This window comes from Populus trichocarpa, chromosome 8 (genome assembly GCF_000002775.5).
Source record: "Populus trichocarpa isolate Nisqually-1 chromosome 8, P.trichocarpa_v4.1, whole genome shotgun sequence".
NCBI classification, from domain to species: domain Eukaryota; kingdom Viridiplantae; phylum Streptophyta; class Magnoliopsida; order Malpighiales; family Salicaceae; genus Populus; species Populus trichocarpa.
The window spans coordinates 12,540,311-12,558,097 of NC_037292.2; the positions used below are offsets into that span (position 1 = coordinate 12,540,311).

Consider the following 17,787-nt stretch of genomic DNA (forward strand, 5'->3'; position numbering starts at 1 on the left):
TATTTTATATTTATTTAAAATATATATAATTATAAATAAATTTTATATTCTTACGTTATTATTAGTGTTTATTGTATTTAATTTTTTTATTAAAAAATATATAAATTAAATTATTATAAATAATTTTTATATATTCTTACATCCTTGAGATTCTATTCTATTTCCTCCATGACCAAGCACAACATAAACGTTTATTTATTAGCTCTGTAATACTCCCAATTTGTCACGTGAAAAAAATATGGGTCAGTAGCCATCACTTTACCCTACTAAAGTAAACAAAAATTTAAGATAAAATACAAGATAATCCTCAATTTACATGAACAATACCAGTTAAGTCCCTAACCTCTTTTTTTTTTTACTTCAATTAGGTATTTGATATTCATTCTTAATTAGATCCTTTATTTAGTTTAAATTATCAAAATAGTTAAGTAAGGATGTAAAAATAAAAAAAAATTTTCATTGAAAACTCATGAATTTACCAAATCTCCTTGCATAGCATGATAAAACAAGCTATATAAAAAAATATTAGATCGTTATATATTTTTTTTCATAACCTGGTCTAAATTAAAAATGAAAATATTAGAAAATATACTCCTTTTGTATATAAAAAAAACCCATATAAATTTCATGTGATTTGATTAAAAGTGAGGGAAGTATCTGATTAAGAATCACTCGATACAATAGGGATCTAATTAAGATAAAAAATAAGTTAGTAACCTAATCTAGACTCCCCTCAAAGGTTGAGGACTTCTGTGATGTTTGGCCAAATCTTAAAAAGAAAAAGATCCCTTACAGCTCAAAGCAGTTGAAAAGGGAGGAAACGACTCTCTGCCACCTCTCTCTCCCTCGGAAACAGGAAGTAAGAATGGCCTCTTCTCTTTCCTGTACAACACCAAGCCTAATCCCTCTCTCCCTCCCTTTTATAGACCGAACCAAAACCTCTACCTCTCTCCCCCCCATCCACCCGCCTCACCGTCCCAAACCATTAATTCCTCGCGGTTCTCTCTGCGTAGCCCGGTTCGGTTTCAGACCGGGTCTCTTTCCTGACCCGGATAACGCGGAGGCTGTAATCAAGAACTTGTTTGGTAGAGCAGAGAGTATTATTTACACAATTGCCGATGCTGCCGTCTCTAATCCCGAACAGGTCGTCGATAGTAGCACCAAACAGAACAGTGATTGGCTTTCTGGTATTACTTCCTGTCTCGAGAGTACTTTAAAGGTTTGGTCCTGTCCTTTCCTTTTCTTTTAACAGGAAATGAATCTCGAGTTTAATAATTAATTATAGCAAGTATTACAGGTCTTGAAAGATGGGTTATCTGCTTTGCATGTACCGTATGCTTATGGTTTTGCTATTATACTCTTGACTGTTCTTGTCAAGGCTGCTACATTTCCTTTGAGTAAGAAACAGGTTCGTGTTCTTTCTCCTTTTTGAAGCAATTTTTATGCATGTCAGTGTTTATTATGCTCAAGTGTGTAAGATGTGGCTGTGGTGGGCAGGTGGAATCTGCTATGGCTATGCGATCTTTGCAACCGCAAATTAAGGCTGTTCAACAACTCTATGCTGGTGATCAGGTCTATCTGACATCCCTTTTCTCTTGTAAAAATAGGGCAATGGGAACCATTTATCAGAGTTTGTTGCTTGTGTCATTTCGCTGACCTAGTTCGATTCATTTGTTTACCTCCAGGAGAGGATTCAACTTGAGACTGCTCGGTTGTATAAGCTAGCCGGCATAAACCCACTAGCAGGTACTTCTGTTACACAGTTTGTTGTAGCTTTAATACTCTCTTTTTTATAAGATTTTTGTTCTCTGCTTTGTAGTATGATTTAAGCTTTCCTTTGCCCTGCTTAATTAAAAGTGTTTTCAATATTCTTACCACTTTGTGCCAGGATGTCTCCCTACACTTGCCACAATTCCAGTGTGGATTGGACTCTATAGAGCCCTTTCAAATGTAGCAAATGAGGTAACATTCCTTCCATGTTAATTTTCTCACTTCATCAAAAATTGTACTTGCTTTAGCTTTTAGTTTTATGGGTATTATTTATCTTTCTTCTCTAAATTAATTTCTGTGTCTAATATCAAGGGACTCCTCACAGAAGGCTTCTTTTGGATACCCTCTCTGGCTGGTCCAACTACAATTGCTGAACGTCAAAATGGCAGCGGAATCTCTTGGCTTTTCCCTTTTGTAGTGAGTGCCTTAATTCAGTTCTCCAGTGCTATCGATTAGCATGGGTTTCTGATCGAACTTTGTGTTGATCATACTGTATACAAGACTTGGGAAGCTTTTTTGTGGAATCATCCTGCTTTCTGAGAGATGAGAATAAGCTGAACAGTATTTCATCACAACTTAAAGGATTTCAATTCTTTTTTATTACTCTCCTTACTCGTAAATGTGAACTTGCATTTTAATCAAGTGTCTTCATGTTGATGGCGGTTAGGGTATGCTGATTGCAGTTTTTTTTTTTTTCCTGCTCCATTCTATTTCAGATTTTTTTCTTTTTGTTATTAGGCTTTGAGGCATGTTGTGAAGCTTGGTGTTTATTACTTTTTTTTTTTTCTCAGGATGGACAGCCACCCCTTGGATGGTCAGATACTGTGGCATATCTTGTTTTGCCTGCCATGTTGGTTGTCTTGCAATACATGTCCGTCCAAATTATGCAATCATCACAGGTCCATTACTACCCAAGTTTAGATTTGCTCATGTCTTCATAATCCTGATTAGCTTAAGTGATTGCTCTTTTAACTGGTTCAAAACATTTTTTCCTCGTACTCTGCTCTCTCGGAGGCTATGCCTTGCAGTAAAGCAAAGGGTATCCTGTTTTGGCCTTTTTGCAATTGAAAACTCATAGCACATAGCATATTGAGTCCGCAAATGCCTATACTGCTGCCATCAATAGTTACATGACTGAATTGCATCACTTGTCCATTTCATGCGCGACCCTAAATACATGCTATGTGTATGCATAGATCTTAAGTGAAGTGTGACAGAAATTGACAAGAAATACCATATAGGAGTGTATAACTAAGACTTATATTGATGCAGTCAATTTTATTATGCAAGAAGAGACAGAGTAATGAGAACTTGTCTGGCCAAGAACTGAAGTGAATGTGTGATGCTGAGTGCTTTGTTTTGCTTACTTTGAGGAAACTAATACATGTGCCAACCTTTTTTGCTAAAGCCTAAGGCTGCAGGGAGAGAATGCTGACCCTTTGTCCTAAAGCCTAAAAGCTCTGTCATGTGTTTTGATGAAGTGCTAAAAGTTTTGTGTTTGAATGCTGTCATAATTGGTCACTCTTTTTATTTGGTTTTAGATGACAATGTAAATTTTAACGTGTTACTGCTTTCAGAGCGATGATCCAAATGTGAAGAATTCTCAAGCAATAATGAAGTTCCTTCCATTAATGATTGGTTACTTTTCTCTTTCAGTTCCTTCTGGTCTAAGCCTTTATTGGTGAGCAGCCTTGCAATTATGTGAAAACCACATTATCTCATTTAGAGTCTTGGAGACGTTGTGATTGGAAATGGTTTTTTCCGCCACTATTCTTCCTATATTTTCCTGAAATTTTTGTTTAATTTTTTGCAGGCTCACAAATAACATATTAAGCACAACACAACAGGTGTGGCTTCAAAAGTTAGGGGGTGCAAAAAATCCTGTGACGAAGTTCAGTAATGATATTGTTAAAGAGGACCAACTGCAGGTTCAGAAACCTATCTCTGAATTAAATTCCATACAAACTAAGACCAGGCAAGAAGAGAAGTTGACGCCAGAAGGGTCGCGTCCTGGTGAAAGGTCTGTAATCACTAACCTTTCCTTTCTTACTTCTTCATCCCAGTTTCTGTATCATGGTCTAAATATACTGTCATTCAGATTCAAGCAATTAAAGGAACAAGAGGCAAGGAGAAGGCAACAAAGAGAAGAAGAGGAGAGGACAGCTGAAGAGGCTGCAGGTAGAGGAAGTCAAATGGAAAATAATGAGCACGACAGCAGTTCATTTATCAGAGGAAATGGAAACAGTCCAGTTGGTGCTGCTGTAATTGATGACGCATCTACAGCAGCTATTCATGATTCCTCTGCCCTTAAGGTTGTAAATGGTGATCTATCTGGCCAGGACCAGAAGCAAGATGGGGAAACAAATTCCATAGTAGAAAAAAGTGAAGTTTCCGCTCCTACCGAGGTTTGTGCAATGGATGAACTACATAGCAATAAGCAAAAGTAGAATGGTAGCTGCACTTTTTAATATAGAATTGACATCTTCATCATTAACTGATTGACCATGCAGGCCCATTATTTAAATTATAGGAAAATTAGGTAGTGCTTTTGCCCCGAGTCCTGCATTATGTTCACATCCTGTTTCATGCATGCATGTTCATTTTGTCATGCTCTTCATAATATTATTATCTGGAAACGTTGAGCAGAAAACTGCAAGCTAGTTGTGAATTCACCCTCTTGATATCCTTAGGTGTGGTTATGAATGTGGTCGGATTAGTTCATGGCATTTGCAAAATATTAAATTATAACTCAAGTCCCTGTAGTGTGACAAAACTTGTTAACTAGTTTCACAGGTTAAAAAACTATGTATTTGATCCCTATACTCTTTATTTATAATTTATTTCGCCTGTCATTTGCATGTCCATTTCCAATTCATTTTTTTTTCTTAGAAAAAAGAACAAAGAAAATAGCTGGGAAGATGGGGGTATTTAATTAGAGGCAAGGAGGCATTCCTTGAACAAAAAGCTACTAAATTGAGAATGGTCAATATTGTTCAAAGGACTATTTAATCAATTCTAATACTACAAGGACTAATTAATTAATTTCAAAATTTCAATACAGGAAACAAGTTATAAGTTACTCTTTGGGAAAGGAGTGTTTTTTTTTTTTTTTTTTTTGTGGTGTGTGTTGAGTTTGATGCCGGAGTTATTGTTTCCCCTAGCGAGCTACTTTTTTTCCCTGTCATATTAGGGAATTATTGTTTCTCATTTGCTCACTGCTTATGTTTTCCAAACCTACTATACTCCAGGATTATCAAGCCAAAAGAGAGTGATCGAAGACATGTTCAGTCATGATGGCATTATCTCAATTTGACCAAGATTGACAGGTATAGTTATTCACCTGTTATGATGAACACAGAGAACAGCTTGATGCTGCTTCGAAGCTGCACATCAACCAATAGCGCCTTCACATGCATGTCGGTGATACAAATCTATTCCATGCTCGTTGAGGTTCTCCAAGGCATGTTGGATGTACAGAAATGGTATTGCAGTTGAATAGCGATATCAGCAAGATGTAAGATTCATGGGCGGGATCGGTAGCTGTGGCTGGTGTGATGTATGAGAGCTCTCTATCAATGTTCTGTCTTTCTTGAATTTTCACAGCCGATACACTCTATATGGGCAACGAAACAGACTGTTTTGAAAAAGAAAATAAATAATGAATTGCAAGGGGTGAATAGCATGAATTCCTTCCGCATCCTTTTCTGTAGACTGACCGTGCCGGCGCTGTCTGATAAATTATCGAACTGCTAGCAGAGTTTCCTTTCTGTTTTTCTTTTGTTTGCATGATTGCTTGCCATAGAAATGAACCAAGAGTCTATCAACCTTCCCAAAAAGAGTTTCAATTCTGTGCCCAGTCGAGCTCGAAGATACGTGGGCCTTGGCGGGCCAGTGTTCAATATCTAGAACAGTTTGGTTTTGGCCCAGATTGGGGTCTACAAGCCAACCCCCCAATCATTCAAGAACGGGCATCTAATCATCTGTTGTTTCATATATATATATATATATATATATATACATATACATACAGGGCTCTCGCTCTCTTTTTGTAAAGCTTGAAAGAATTCAGTGGACCATCAACCATTGAAGTTAGGCAACACAAAGTCCAAAAACACTCAATCATAGAGTTGTAATGTAGAAAAGGGATCTTATCCAATCTGGACATGTTGGATAATGAACAAGTTGACAGTTTTTCGATAAAAATAGAATTATAATTTTTGCATGAAAAGCAATATATTGGATCCGGTTAGGTAGATGACCCGAGCCATGTATTGATCCATATTAAAAAGATGTTTTAATTTTAAGAAAAAAAGTTGAAAAAACATTGTTTCGAAAGAAAACTAAAAGAAAATATTGTTTTGACTGTGTAAACAGATTAATCTTTAAATAATTTGACTTTGACTGTATCAATTAATTATCATTTTTTTAATCTAAACTAGATTAAATCTCGGGTTGACCCACATGTTTAATAACACTGAACCAATCATGGGTCATCCAATCAAACTAACGTAAGATAAGCCCACCCCGCCAGGCGAAGGGAGGGACCCCTCCACGTTGCTTGCGAGAGACCTTTTATTAGATAGTTATGATACCCTATCACCAGTGTTTTTTCTTTTCTTCGAGATATATTCACACATTAAAATTATAAAATATTTAAAAATAAAAAATCTTCAGGAAAAACGTAAAAAACAAAACAAATCTTAAATAGGATAGAGGTTTAGGATTGCCGCAGAGGTGTGGATTTAAAATATTTTTTACTTTTAAAAAGTTATTTTTGATATAAGATTTAAAAATATAAATAAATTATTTTAAATAAAAAAATTAAATTTTAAAAAAACATAAGGCACTCCCAGGGGTGATGGATATAAGGGTAAGACATGGGAATTGTAGGGCCGAGCGGAGGAGGATGTAAGGGAACAAAGGTCACATGGGAGAACGTGCATGCATTGGGCTCCCGAGCCAGGATGATGTGATGGGTATAAAAGAAGCGAAAGAAACGGCTATGGCTACTTGACTGCCTCACTGACAGTACGGACTTCCCACGTGAATCGCTCCTTATTTTCAAAGCTGCTTCGAGCTTTCCCTTTTCTCCGTAATTTACTTGAAGCTCCGCTCCGCACGCAGACTACAGGGATAGCCACACATACATACTCTTACGAATTTATTATTTCTTTATTTATTTGTTTCTTTATAATAATAATAATAATAATAATAATAACGTGGGGAATGGATTGGAAGCAAAAAGAAAACATTTATTTCCATGTTAGCTAAGCATGTGCCTGGATGGTGGAATGATATGTACACAACCTGGGTTCCCACCTTTTCTTTCTTCTTCTTTTTTTATTATATATATATATATATATATATATATATATATATATATATATATATATATATATATATATTCTTGGAATTCTTCTTAGATTAACAATTTGGCATTTTTCTAGCTTGTTTGTTCATTGATTTTTATTAAAATGATTTTTTTAAGAAATTGTATAATATTCATTGCACCAAAATCCTTTTCTTTTTGCCTTTAAAATAGACGAGTTATAAATATAGGATTAATTGAAAACAAAAAAAAGGGGGGAAATACAATGCATAAGTTAGTTGCTTTTATTTTCTATAATCTCCTGTGTATGGAGAAATTATATATATAATGTGCGTTGACTATTTAAATGCGAAAATATTTTTATTGACGGGATGCTACCTATCTTTGTTTTTTTTCTAACTATTTTTTTTTTTGCCATCCATTTTAGTATTTTACTTCTATATAATATGTTAATATGAAGCACAACATAAAAATTATATATATAAAAAAATTAAATTCAAAAATAACTCGTACATGTTTAATAAATAAACATCGTCCACATCCTTCAGATGGCACATACAATGCCGAAACAACACCAAATATAGCTATTTATGGCGAGCTATATTTTAATGTGATTATTTATGATGGATTATGTCCAGAAATAAATCTATAATATATTAAGAAAAAATAAAAATCAAGAGAATATATTTTAATGCGATAAAAAATGCCTAGCTTATTTATGGCGAGCTATAATGAGTTTCTTCAAACAGGGTTTGATAAAGTCCATCCATTCAGACTAAACAGGGTTTGATTACAATTATTAAACGAACTATAATAAAAGTAGTGACTCGGTTTTAGTTCATTCACAAAAGAAGCAACAACAAGAGTACACAAAACATTAATAAGCACTGTGAATGTTCATTTTGGACTGTCGTGACAGTGAACCTCTACACATGCTGTACATGTGATATGCAGTGGTACGATAATTGCTAATTCTAGATTCAAATTATTTTAAAAGGTGTTTAATATAGGATTGGTATATTTTATTTTAAAATATATTAAAATAATATTTCTTATTTTTAAAAAATTATTTTTTATCTAAAAACACCAAAATAAAATATAAATTTAAAAAATAAATTAATTTCTTTTACCAACACTCTGGAATCATAAAAATAAATAGGACACATGAAATCATTGTACCTCTGAATTATTAGACAATAAAGACTTCATTTTTATGAATAGAAACAATCCATCCGACATGATTGTTTGCCCAAAAAGATCATCACATAGCCTCTCCTATAATTTTTTTTATAAGTATTGTAGATAGGTAACTTTTGTTTTTTTTTTTTAATTAATGTGAATATTCAGACGAGATTGTATATACCTCGATTAGTTTTACGGGTTCTGAAGTTAACGATCATATAAGTTTCCAATAACCATCATATTAGTAATTATATAGTTCGAACCCGAAACCACAACGGAAAAAATAGAAAATTTTTGTATAGCTATTGTAGATAAGTAACTTTAGTTACAGTAGACTGGAAAAAAAAACATTGAATTTTTATAATTTAGCTTATTTATTTTATTGGATATTTTATTATTACTCGATCTTTTATTGAATAAAAATACTATTTTTAATAGCAATCACATGCTTTTTGTTTGCAAAATCCATCGGCTGCTTACGTGGAACCCTACAAAACTAATAGAAATATTTTATTTCGATACCGACATTTTAGATTTTCTTCTAGACACAAACGAGATTTTAAAAGCAATATAATAATATAATTGAGACATAGAGTCAGAAACCTTCGGGGGGAAAAACGAGGCCTTGTCTGATGGGAAATTAATTACAAACGTCAAACTGCTTCAACTGAGGGTAACGCGTTTAATAAAAATTTAAATTTTTAAAAAATTAATTTTTTTATGTATATTTTTTAAATTGTTTTGATGTATTGATTTTAAAAAATAAAAAAATATTATTTTAATATATTTTAGTACAAAAATACATTAAAAAACAACTAAAATCATACTCCAAATTAAAAAAAAAGCAGCTAAATTAAATTATATGTTAAAAAAAAAAATTAATGCTGACGAAGAGTTATGTGTGATGGAGGAAAAAGGGGAGCCTTCAGTTTCAACAGAAACACCGACGGGTTGTGAAAGTGTCGGTGTAACGGTAGTGTTCGAATCTTTAAATCAATAGTCAGAATTCTTTTTTTTTAAAATAGCAAATTAAATTAAAAATATTAGTAAAATAATATAATTTGAAAAAAAGATCACAGAATAGTGCAATTTCAGCCTTTTTAAAATTTTAAATTGTGACAATTTATTCTGTAGTGATTTTTGTGTTTTATAAATGTGATATTTATTTATTATCACGTTTTTCAATTATAATTTTTTTTTATATGTGGTGTTTTATAAATGTGATATTTATTTTATTAAAATTCTTTGCAGTTAAAATTTTAATTTTTTTTATGGTAATAGCATAAAGTTCATGAGACTGGATTGGACCGTGATTTGATGCTAAGCACTACCCTGCAGTAACAATTTTGGCTGTGATAGTAGCTACTTAGCCACTAATTGCAGGCTCTATCTAATCATTTATACACTTTATTTTCAGTGAAAGATCATTTCATGGCATTTATGTTCTTAACAGTGATTGATTTTCCTCCAGTCGCTTTCTTTTTAATTTTTATATTTCAGAATTGAGTGCAGGTTTTATATAAAAAAAAATTATTAGAGTATATTAATAATTATTTTTTAAAATGTTTTATATTTAGAAATATATTAAAATAATATTTTTTATTTTTAAAATATTATTTTGAATATTAGTATATTAAAACAATTTAAAAACACGAACTCAACTCTTGGCCAATAATATTTTGTCCGCACTATAAAACACCACCTAAATCTTGTCTCACTCAAAAGAAAAGTTAAAAAACAGAGAAAAGCTTAGTTAATTATGAGTGTTCAACGGAACTTCATGCAATCAGATGTTGTGATAACAGTTTAAAAAAATTAGTTATAATTTTAAAAAATATATAATTAATCAAAACTTTTGTGAAATTGATTTTTTATATATAAAATAAATAAAAATTAGATTTTCATGAATGAAAAGTAGATTACTTTAACTTTTATAAAATCAAAATTTCTAACGCAAGAATAAAAAGCAAAAGTTATTTGTCTAATTAAACAATTTATTATCTCTAATTAAATTAAAAAATAGAAGCTATCACATTATAAAATATTCTTTTAATAGATAAATACTCCTTGAAATTGAAAATGGTAAAATTTTTAGATGTCGAGAAACACTACTTGAAAGACGTGGGCGCCTCTCATGCCCCTTGGGTTGCCACACACCCACACTATTTTTTTTATTTAGCTAAATACAAAAGTGACTAAGAATTCTGAGTGAAAAAACAAAAACACCATTTGATCTCATGCTTAAATTTCTTGATTTTAAGGGTATTTTTATTGTTTTATTATGCATTTTTATTATTTATTTATATTTGATGAAATACCAAATTGTCCCTAGCTTAAATTCTAATAACAAAAAAACCATTGTTAAAATACATAAATTTCCCTTGACACTAGGTTTAGTTTTTTTTTGCTTTTAAGGGTATTCAAGTGATTTCATTGTATAATGAAGACAGGAAAAGAATTACTTGACTCTGATCAATTTGAAAATGACAAATAAATCGTATGAAAAAATTTAAATGTCCTTGAAAGCCAGTGTAAATTTTTTTTGATGGACGGGAAAAAATACCATCAAATTGTTCCAGTGAACAACTCTAATAGATCCTGAATCACAATAATTTTTCAAGGTCAGTTATGTTTTGTTAATGGGTGCACATACACCGAACCAGAAAATCTGAGTTTTTTAATAGTTACACAAATTTAAATATTCTTATCAGATCTATACGAGAGTCAAAGTTCTAAATATTCATGTGAATGCAAGTAGTCGAATGTAAATATGTTATTTTTCAATAAATAAATAAATAAATACTGATAGGATTAAACATAAAACCTTTTTGTATTTTTTTTCTCCACGGTAAATTTAGTTAGTTTATTTTTTTCTTCATAGTAAAATTATATCGTTGTCTTTGAAAGCAAATTTTTGGCCTTTTATCCATGAACTTTTTTGTTTTTTATTTTTATTTTTTTTGCACAGTAAAATGACATCAATGCCCTTAAGAGTTAAAAAAAATATTGAACTTGATGAGATGGCTTTTTTAGTTTTTTTTGTATTTTTTGTACAATGAAATGAAAAATTTAACCTTAATAAAAAAAAATCTAAGACTGGCTTAGGAACGCGTTTTTGTCTTTGCAACATATTTTTTTGTAATATTCAGATATCCTTAGGGGTTGTTTAGTAATTTAAATTATTAAAATATTAACAAATCAATAAAAAGACTAAGGGGTGTGTAGCACGCGTGATCGTCCCCTGTGCCATTCTAGAGGCACTTGGAAAATCTCCTGGTGGCCAAAAACTACATACCGTCATGTGTCAAACGTGTATTGTGGCAGCGAAGCTAATGGGGTGGAGAATGCTATCATATACGTTGCGGTTAAGCGGCATTGGAATTTTTTTCTCGTCTCCTTCTTTTCTCTCTCTTATGCCTTGATATTCATGCTAAATATTTAAAAATTTAATTATATCCTCTAGTTTGTATTTATGTTAAATTTAGTCATCATTCTTTTGATTTTAATGTTTTTTTTTAAAGAAATTTTATCTCATCCTCCAACATTTTTTTCTTTTTTCTTTTTATATAATTCGACCCTTATTATTTTGATTGCTATTTTTAAATCATTTGCTTGATTTGTTTTTTCAATTTTTTCTTTCAACATTTTATTTCATTTTATTTTGTTTCCAATTTTGGTCCGCATTGATTTTATTGATCTTTTTTTTTTTATTTGATCCCTAGTTATTTTTTGTACAGGATTTAGTTCTCGTTGTTTTGATTTTTATGATTGGAAATTTGTTTTGTTAGTTTTTTCATAGGGTGATCCTGGTCTCATGACTCAGTCCATCGATTTTGAAAATTTACTTGGTTTAAGTTCAATATTTTTTAAAAGTCCTTTATAAAAATTATTTTTTTTAATTTTCATCGTTTGACGTTGAGTTATTGGGCTTTAAGTTTCATAATTTGTTTTGTTTTTTTACGAGGTTATCTCTATCTCATATCTCAGGTAACATGTTAATCAAGCTAACCATATGACACATTGTTTATTTCAAAATTGATTTTGTTTTTATTTTTATCATTTGACATTAAATTATTAGTCTTTGAGCCTTGTGAATTTTTCCACTCCCCTCTAAACAGAGTTATCCAGAGTGCAAGTTAGTCAAATTAACACATGTTGGCTCAGAATTTGTTTTCCATCATTTCTTTATTGATTTAACTTCGATCTTTTTTCTAGTTTTATTTTATTTTAATTATTTAATCCTGATCCCAAATAATATTTTGTGGGCTAATAAAGTTAACACGAGTTCACTTGAGATTTTTATTTAGATATTTTTTTTTAAATTGATTTTTTTTACTACCATCATTTGATATTTAATTATTAAAATTACTCTGAATTAAATTTATAATTATTTAAATATTTTTATTTATTTAAAAAAAAAAATTCAACCTGTAATGTAGCACTGAAAACCACTCTGATAAAAATCTAGAAAAGAGAGGGATTCTTTAACAGCTCAAACTGACATAACCAAAACATCTCGGGATTTTATTTTAAAAAAAAATGAAAGAAAACCAATAATAATAAAGTCTGGGTCCACTATTATTTTTCTTACCAATTAAGCTCTTTTACCCCTATCTATTCCCTTTTTATAGGCACCTCATTCCTCCAAGTTTCTCACAAATTTCTAGTGTCCAAATAATGGCAATCCCACTCTCTCTTTCGATCCTCCTGCTTATTCTAGCTCCAAATTTTATTTCCTGTTCGCCAGTTCAAGATCCTGAATTGGTAGTGGAGGAAGTACACAGGTATAATATTCTCTAGCCCTTTGAACATTTAGCACTAGCTAGCAATTAAAATTATTACACGTAAATGTGCTATATATATATCTTGGAAATTAATGTGACACATTTTTCGTTTCCTATCTGTTTCAGGAGCATCAACGCCTCTAGAAGAAAATTGGGTTTCCTTTCTTGTGGAACCGGCAATCCAATAGACGATTGCTGGAGGTGTGACCCCAAATGGGAGAAGAATCGGCAGAGATTAGCAGATTGTGCAATTGGGTTCGGTAAGCATGCGATCGGTGGCAGGGATGGTAAGATATATGTAGTGACAGACCCCGGGAATGATGACCCTGTGAATCCCAAGCCAGGCACTCTTAGGTATGCTGTTATACAAGAAGAGCCTTTATGGATCATTTTCGCTCGAGACATGGTGATCAAGCTTAAGGAAGAGCTGATCATGAACTCTTTCAAGACGATCGATGGGAGAGGAGCCAGTGTGCACATTGCTGGTGGTCCATGCATCACTGTACAGTATGTGACCAACATTATAATTCACGGTATAAATATTCATGATTGTAAGCAAGGAGGGAATGCTTATGTGAGGGATTCCCCAGGTCATTATGGATGGAGGACTATATCGGACGGTGATGGAGTGTCTATATTCGGAGGCAGCCATGTGTGGGTGGATCATTGCTCTTTATCCAATTGCAATGATGGGTTGATTGATGCGATTCATGGATCCACAGCCATAACAATCTCAAACAATTACTTGACCCATCACAACAAGGTCATGCTCTTGGGCCATAGTGATAGCTATAAACAAGACAAGAACATGCAAGTCACCATTGCCTTCAACCACTTTGGAGAAGGGCTTGTGCAGAGAATGCCAAGGTATATATACTAAATCTAAATCTAGACGGATATGCAGAGCCATGGTGTCTAAATTCTGATCCCGTCTTGAATTAATTTGCAGGTGTAGACATGGATATTTCCACGTGGTAAACAACGACTACTCACATTGGAAAATGTACGCAATTGGAGGCAGTGCCGATCCTACAATTAACAGCCAAGGCAATAGGTTTCTTGCTCCCAATGACAGATTTAATAAAGAGGTAATTTTCTGTAAGGGCCAAACTGATATCCCCTTCATGGCACATTGATCGATAGATAGAAGAATATATAACCTAAAAATGTGTCAAATCAATACTTTCAGGTAACTAAACATGAGGATGCACCACAAAGTGAATGGAAGGGTTGGAACTGGAGGTCTGAAGGGGATTTGCTGTTAAACGGGGCATTCTTCACAGCATCTGGAGCTGGAGCTTCCTCTAGTTACGCCAAGGCATCCAGCTTAGGTGCAAGACCATCTTCCTTGGTTAGCTCCATCACAGCAGGAGCAGGTTCACTTGCTTGCAAGAAGGGTTCCCGTTGCTGATTAGTGGCTTTGCACAGAAGCCCACCAAGTGTATAATTCAAGCAATAAAGGTTAAGCAAATTAAAGGTGAAAAAGAAAGGTGAAAAAAGGAAGTTAATAAGGCCATTTGTAATTATTACAAGGAATCAGCTAGCTATATAGGATTCGTCTATACTAATTTGTCTGCTTTCTATGGTAAAAAACAAAGAGCTGCCTCTGTCCATGAAACCCACCATCATGAGAACCTCGATCGGAATCTTGACGGTGCAGAAAGAAAACAAGAGGTGATGAGGCCTCGTATAGTTGTAGTTGTACATCAATCTCTCTCTCCCTCTCCTACTCTTTACTCAGATCGCTTGGCAGGTATGGAAAGTGGATCGAAACTTGAGAAGTTGAAAGAAAATGTATGTCCTTGTAGCTCTATTTAATGGGACCCTCCTTTTTTGCGGACGTGAAACTGTTCACTACGACTTTGTCTGTTTAATGGGACCATTCGTCTTTTGAAGGGGTAGTTCCTTATCCGACCATCCACCTATTCACTCTCGCTGTCGGTCTTTTTTTTCAAAATGTTTTTTTTATTTTATTTTAAAATATATTAAAATTTTTAGCTTTTAAAAATTTAATACTAAAAAGAATTAAAAAAATCGCAATGTCAAACAAAACTGAACAGTAAAAAAGTACAGTTGCCATAAATGATACCACCAGGCCCTTTCCACTAATGGAAACCATATGTATCAGTCGGCAGAGATGGAATTAAATAGATTTTCTGTTTACCAGTTGTCTCATTCTTCGTGCCTCATTTATTTATTCTGGTGCCCGATTGACCGATTCCCCTCTAGCCTCAGGCGTAGCTTGTTCGTTCCATGGCATGAATGATTGAACATTATATCCTCGCAGCATGGATTTCAGCTTGTATTTTCTAGCAACGCCTGCTAATAAAAGGTTGAAGAAGTAAATCAAGTTTCGAGTCGCCCTGAATCAGGGGACGATAGGGATCCAAAGAGCTAATTCGAACCTGCTCGTAACGTATGCAAATGATTCGTTGAGAATGGATTATTTGCCTTAACTTAGCGTTATGGAATAGACGGGGAGAAGCAATTGTTTCCGACCAGTTGCAACTCCGGTATCAGCCCAACCTCAGAAAAATCAAACGGGACTTGCGCCCAATAGCTTAACTAATACTACCCGTGGTTCTTATTCAAGTGGTAATATTTTCGGTCTCGAGCTCGTCAGATGCGAATCCCTGGTTCACGAAAACAGAAAACTGGACAAAAAAGAAAGTCATCGCAGCTTAAAAGGCTGGCCATGGAAACAGCAATAATCCAGAAGACGAGAAATCTCTCTTTTCACACCCCGGCACAATGCTTATAGCTATTTAGGGTACTGGATTAAATAAAATAGGGAAACAAAATTAATACACTGGATTCAATTCCAATATCCATTAGATCAAAACCATAGAGAATGTACCATGCTCAAAACAATGCCATTATAGAAACCCTCCAATCTAATTCATTTTTTCTAACTAAAATATTTGATGGTTTGATATAAAAAATCAAGTGGTTGGTAGTTGATAGTTGATGATTCTTGGTAAGCCAAGGTCGCTGACAATTAATACCTGTAAAAAATATTTTTTTATAGATGTAAGGACTCTTTTATACTTAAATCAGTCATTTTATAGAGAGAAAAGATACAATAATATTTTAGAAAGATAAACTCTAAAAGTATATATACTGAAAATATTTGAAATAAAAAAATTGTAAACTTTTATCTTGAAAGATTTATATTGTATTTATAACTCATGAGTCTTGTTTTTTTATTAAAAAAATAATTGAAATATAATATATACTAGATCGTTATGAAATACAAAAAATCCTAGGATATTAGGCTCAGGTAAAGTGTCTAGAACCATTTGAGGTGAAAAACCATATGTTTTATTTATTTGAAATAATGTTCATTTTCATTTAATTTTAGTTTCTTTGCCGGTATCAATTGTATAATCTTATACCTTTTCTTTATCGATTTTAGTAAATTTTTTAAAATTATTTGCTTTATTTTTAAATTACTTTCTTCGGAAAAAAGAAAAAAAAAGTCTTGATCGGTGGGCCTAAGGTCTACTTTTCTATCACAACATAGAAAATATAAGGTCTGGGTTAATAGAAAATATAATCGGTCTACTTGTGAGCCTACTTGAGCACCTCTCAAGAGCTACTCTCGGGCTTGAGGTCTGGGTTCATTGCACCGCCATGGGTCTTTACTTAAGCATTGAATGGTAGAAGAAACCTTTGCCGATTTGTATACAACTTGTTTCTCTTATGGATGAAGGTTTCTCGTTGATTTAAAAAGAGACTGCACAACATGAATTCAAAGTTCACATACTGCAGCTTCTCATTACTTCCATTTTACTGCAGCTTCTCGTCACTTTCATAAATCTTTGAAAACTGGAAAAGCTGCAGTAAAATGAAAGTAGTGGGAAGCTGCAGTAAAATAGAATCTTCCAGTTTTCAAAGATTTATGGAAGTGATGGGAAGCTGCAGCTTCCCATCACTTCCATAAATCTTTGAAAACTGGAAAAGCTGCAGTAAAATGAAAGTGGTGGGAAGCTGCAGTAAAATAGAATCTTCTAGTTTTCAAAGATTTATGGAAGTGATGGGAAGCTGCAGCTTCCCATCACTTTCATAAATCTTTGAAAACTGGAAAAGCTGCAGTAAAATGAAAGTAGTGGGAAGCTGCAGTAAAATAAAATCTTCCAGTTTTCAAAGATTTATGGAAGTGATGGGAAGCTGCAGTAAAATAGAAGTGATGGGAAGCTGTAGTATGTGAGCTTTGAATTCATGTTGTGCAGTCTCTTTTTAAATCAACGAGAAACCTTCATCCATAAGAGAAACAAGTTGTATACAAATCGGCAAAGGTTTCTTCTACCATTCAATGCTTAAGTAAAGACCTACGGCGGTGCAATGAACCCAGACCTCAAGCCCGAGAGTAGCTCTTGAGAGGTGCTCAAGTAGGCTCGCAAGTAGACCGATTATATTTTCTATTAACCCAGAACTTATATTTTCTATGTTGTGATAGAAAAGTAGACCTTAGGCCCACCGATCAAGACTTTTTTTTTTCTTTTTTCCAAAGAAAGTAATTTAAAAATAAAGCAAATAATTTTAAAAAATTTACTAAAATCGATAAAGAAAGGTATAAGATTATACAATTGATACTGGCAAAGAAACTAAAATTAAATGAAAATGAACATTATTTCAAATAAATAAAACATAAGGTATTTCAATATTTCAAATCAATTCGAGACGCCTCTACTGACCTGAATATCGGGGTACATTGCTTTC

The 17,787-nt window shown here is 33.1% G+C and overlaps 2 protein-coding genes across 2 annotated transcripts; both read left to right on the top strand.

Moving 5' to 3' along the window:
• The first annotated feature begins 803 nt into the window (after positions 1–803).
• Positions 804–5,479, top strand: LOC7480942 (ALBINO3-like protein 1, chloroplastic). Its single transcript, XM_002311710.4, has 11 exons — positions 804–1,219; positions 1,298–1,408; positions 1,498–1,572; positions 1,686–1,746; positions 1,889–1,962; positions 2,083–2,187; positions 2,562–2,669; positions 3,348–3,451; positions 3,584–3,790; positions 3,869–4,175; positions 5,019–5,479. The coding sequence occupies exons 1-11, from the start codon at positions 866–868 to the stop codon at positions 5,040–5,042; spliced, it is 1,530 nt and encodes a 509-aa protein (XP_002311746.2). The 5' UTR covers positions 804–865; the 3' UTR covers positions 5,043–5,479.
• Positions 5,480–12,904: 7,425 nt separating this feature from the next.
• Positions 12,905–14,905, top strand: LOC7494805 (probable pectate lyase 5). Its single transcript, XM_002311711.4, has 4 exons — positions 12,905–13,065; positions 13,192–13,932; positions 14,015–14,153; positions 14,255–14,905. Exons 1-4 carry the CDS (start codon positions 12,959–12,961, stop codon positions 14,474–14,476), a joined length of 1,209 nt encoding a protein of 402 aa, XP_002311747.3. The 5' UTR covers positions 12,905–12,958; the 3' UTR covers positions 14,477–14,905.
• Positions 14,906–17,787: the final 2,882 nt, after the last annotated feature.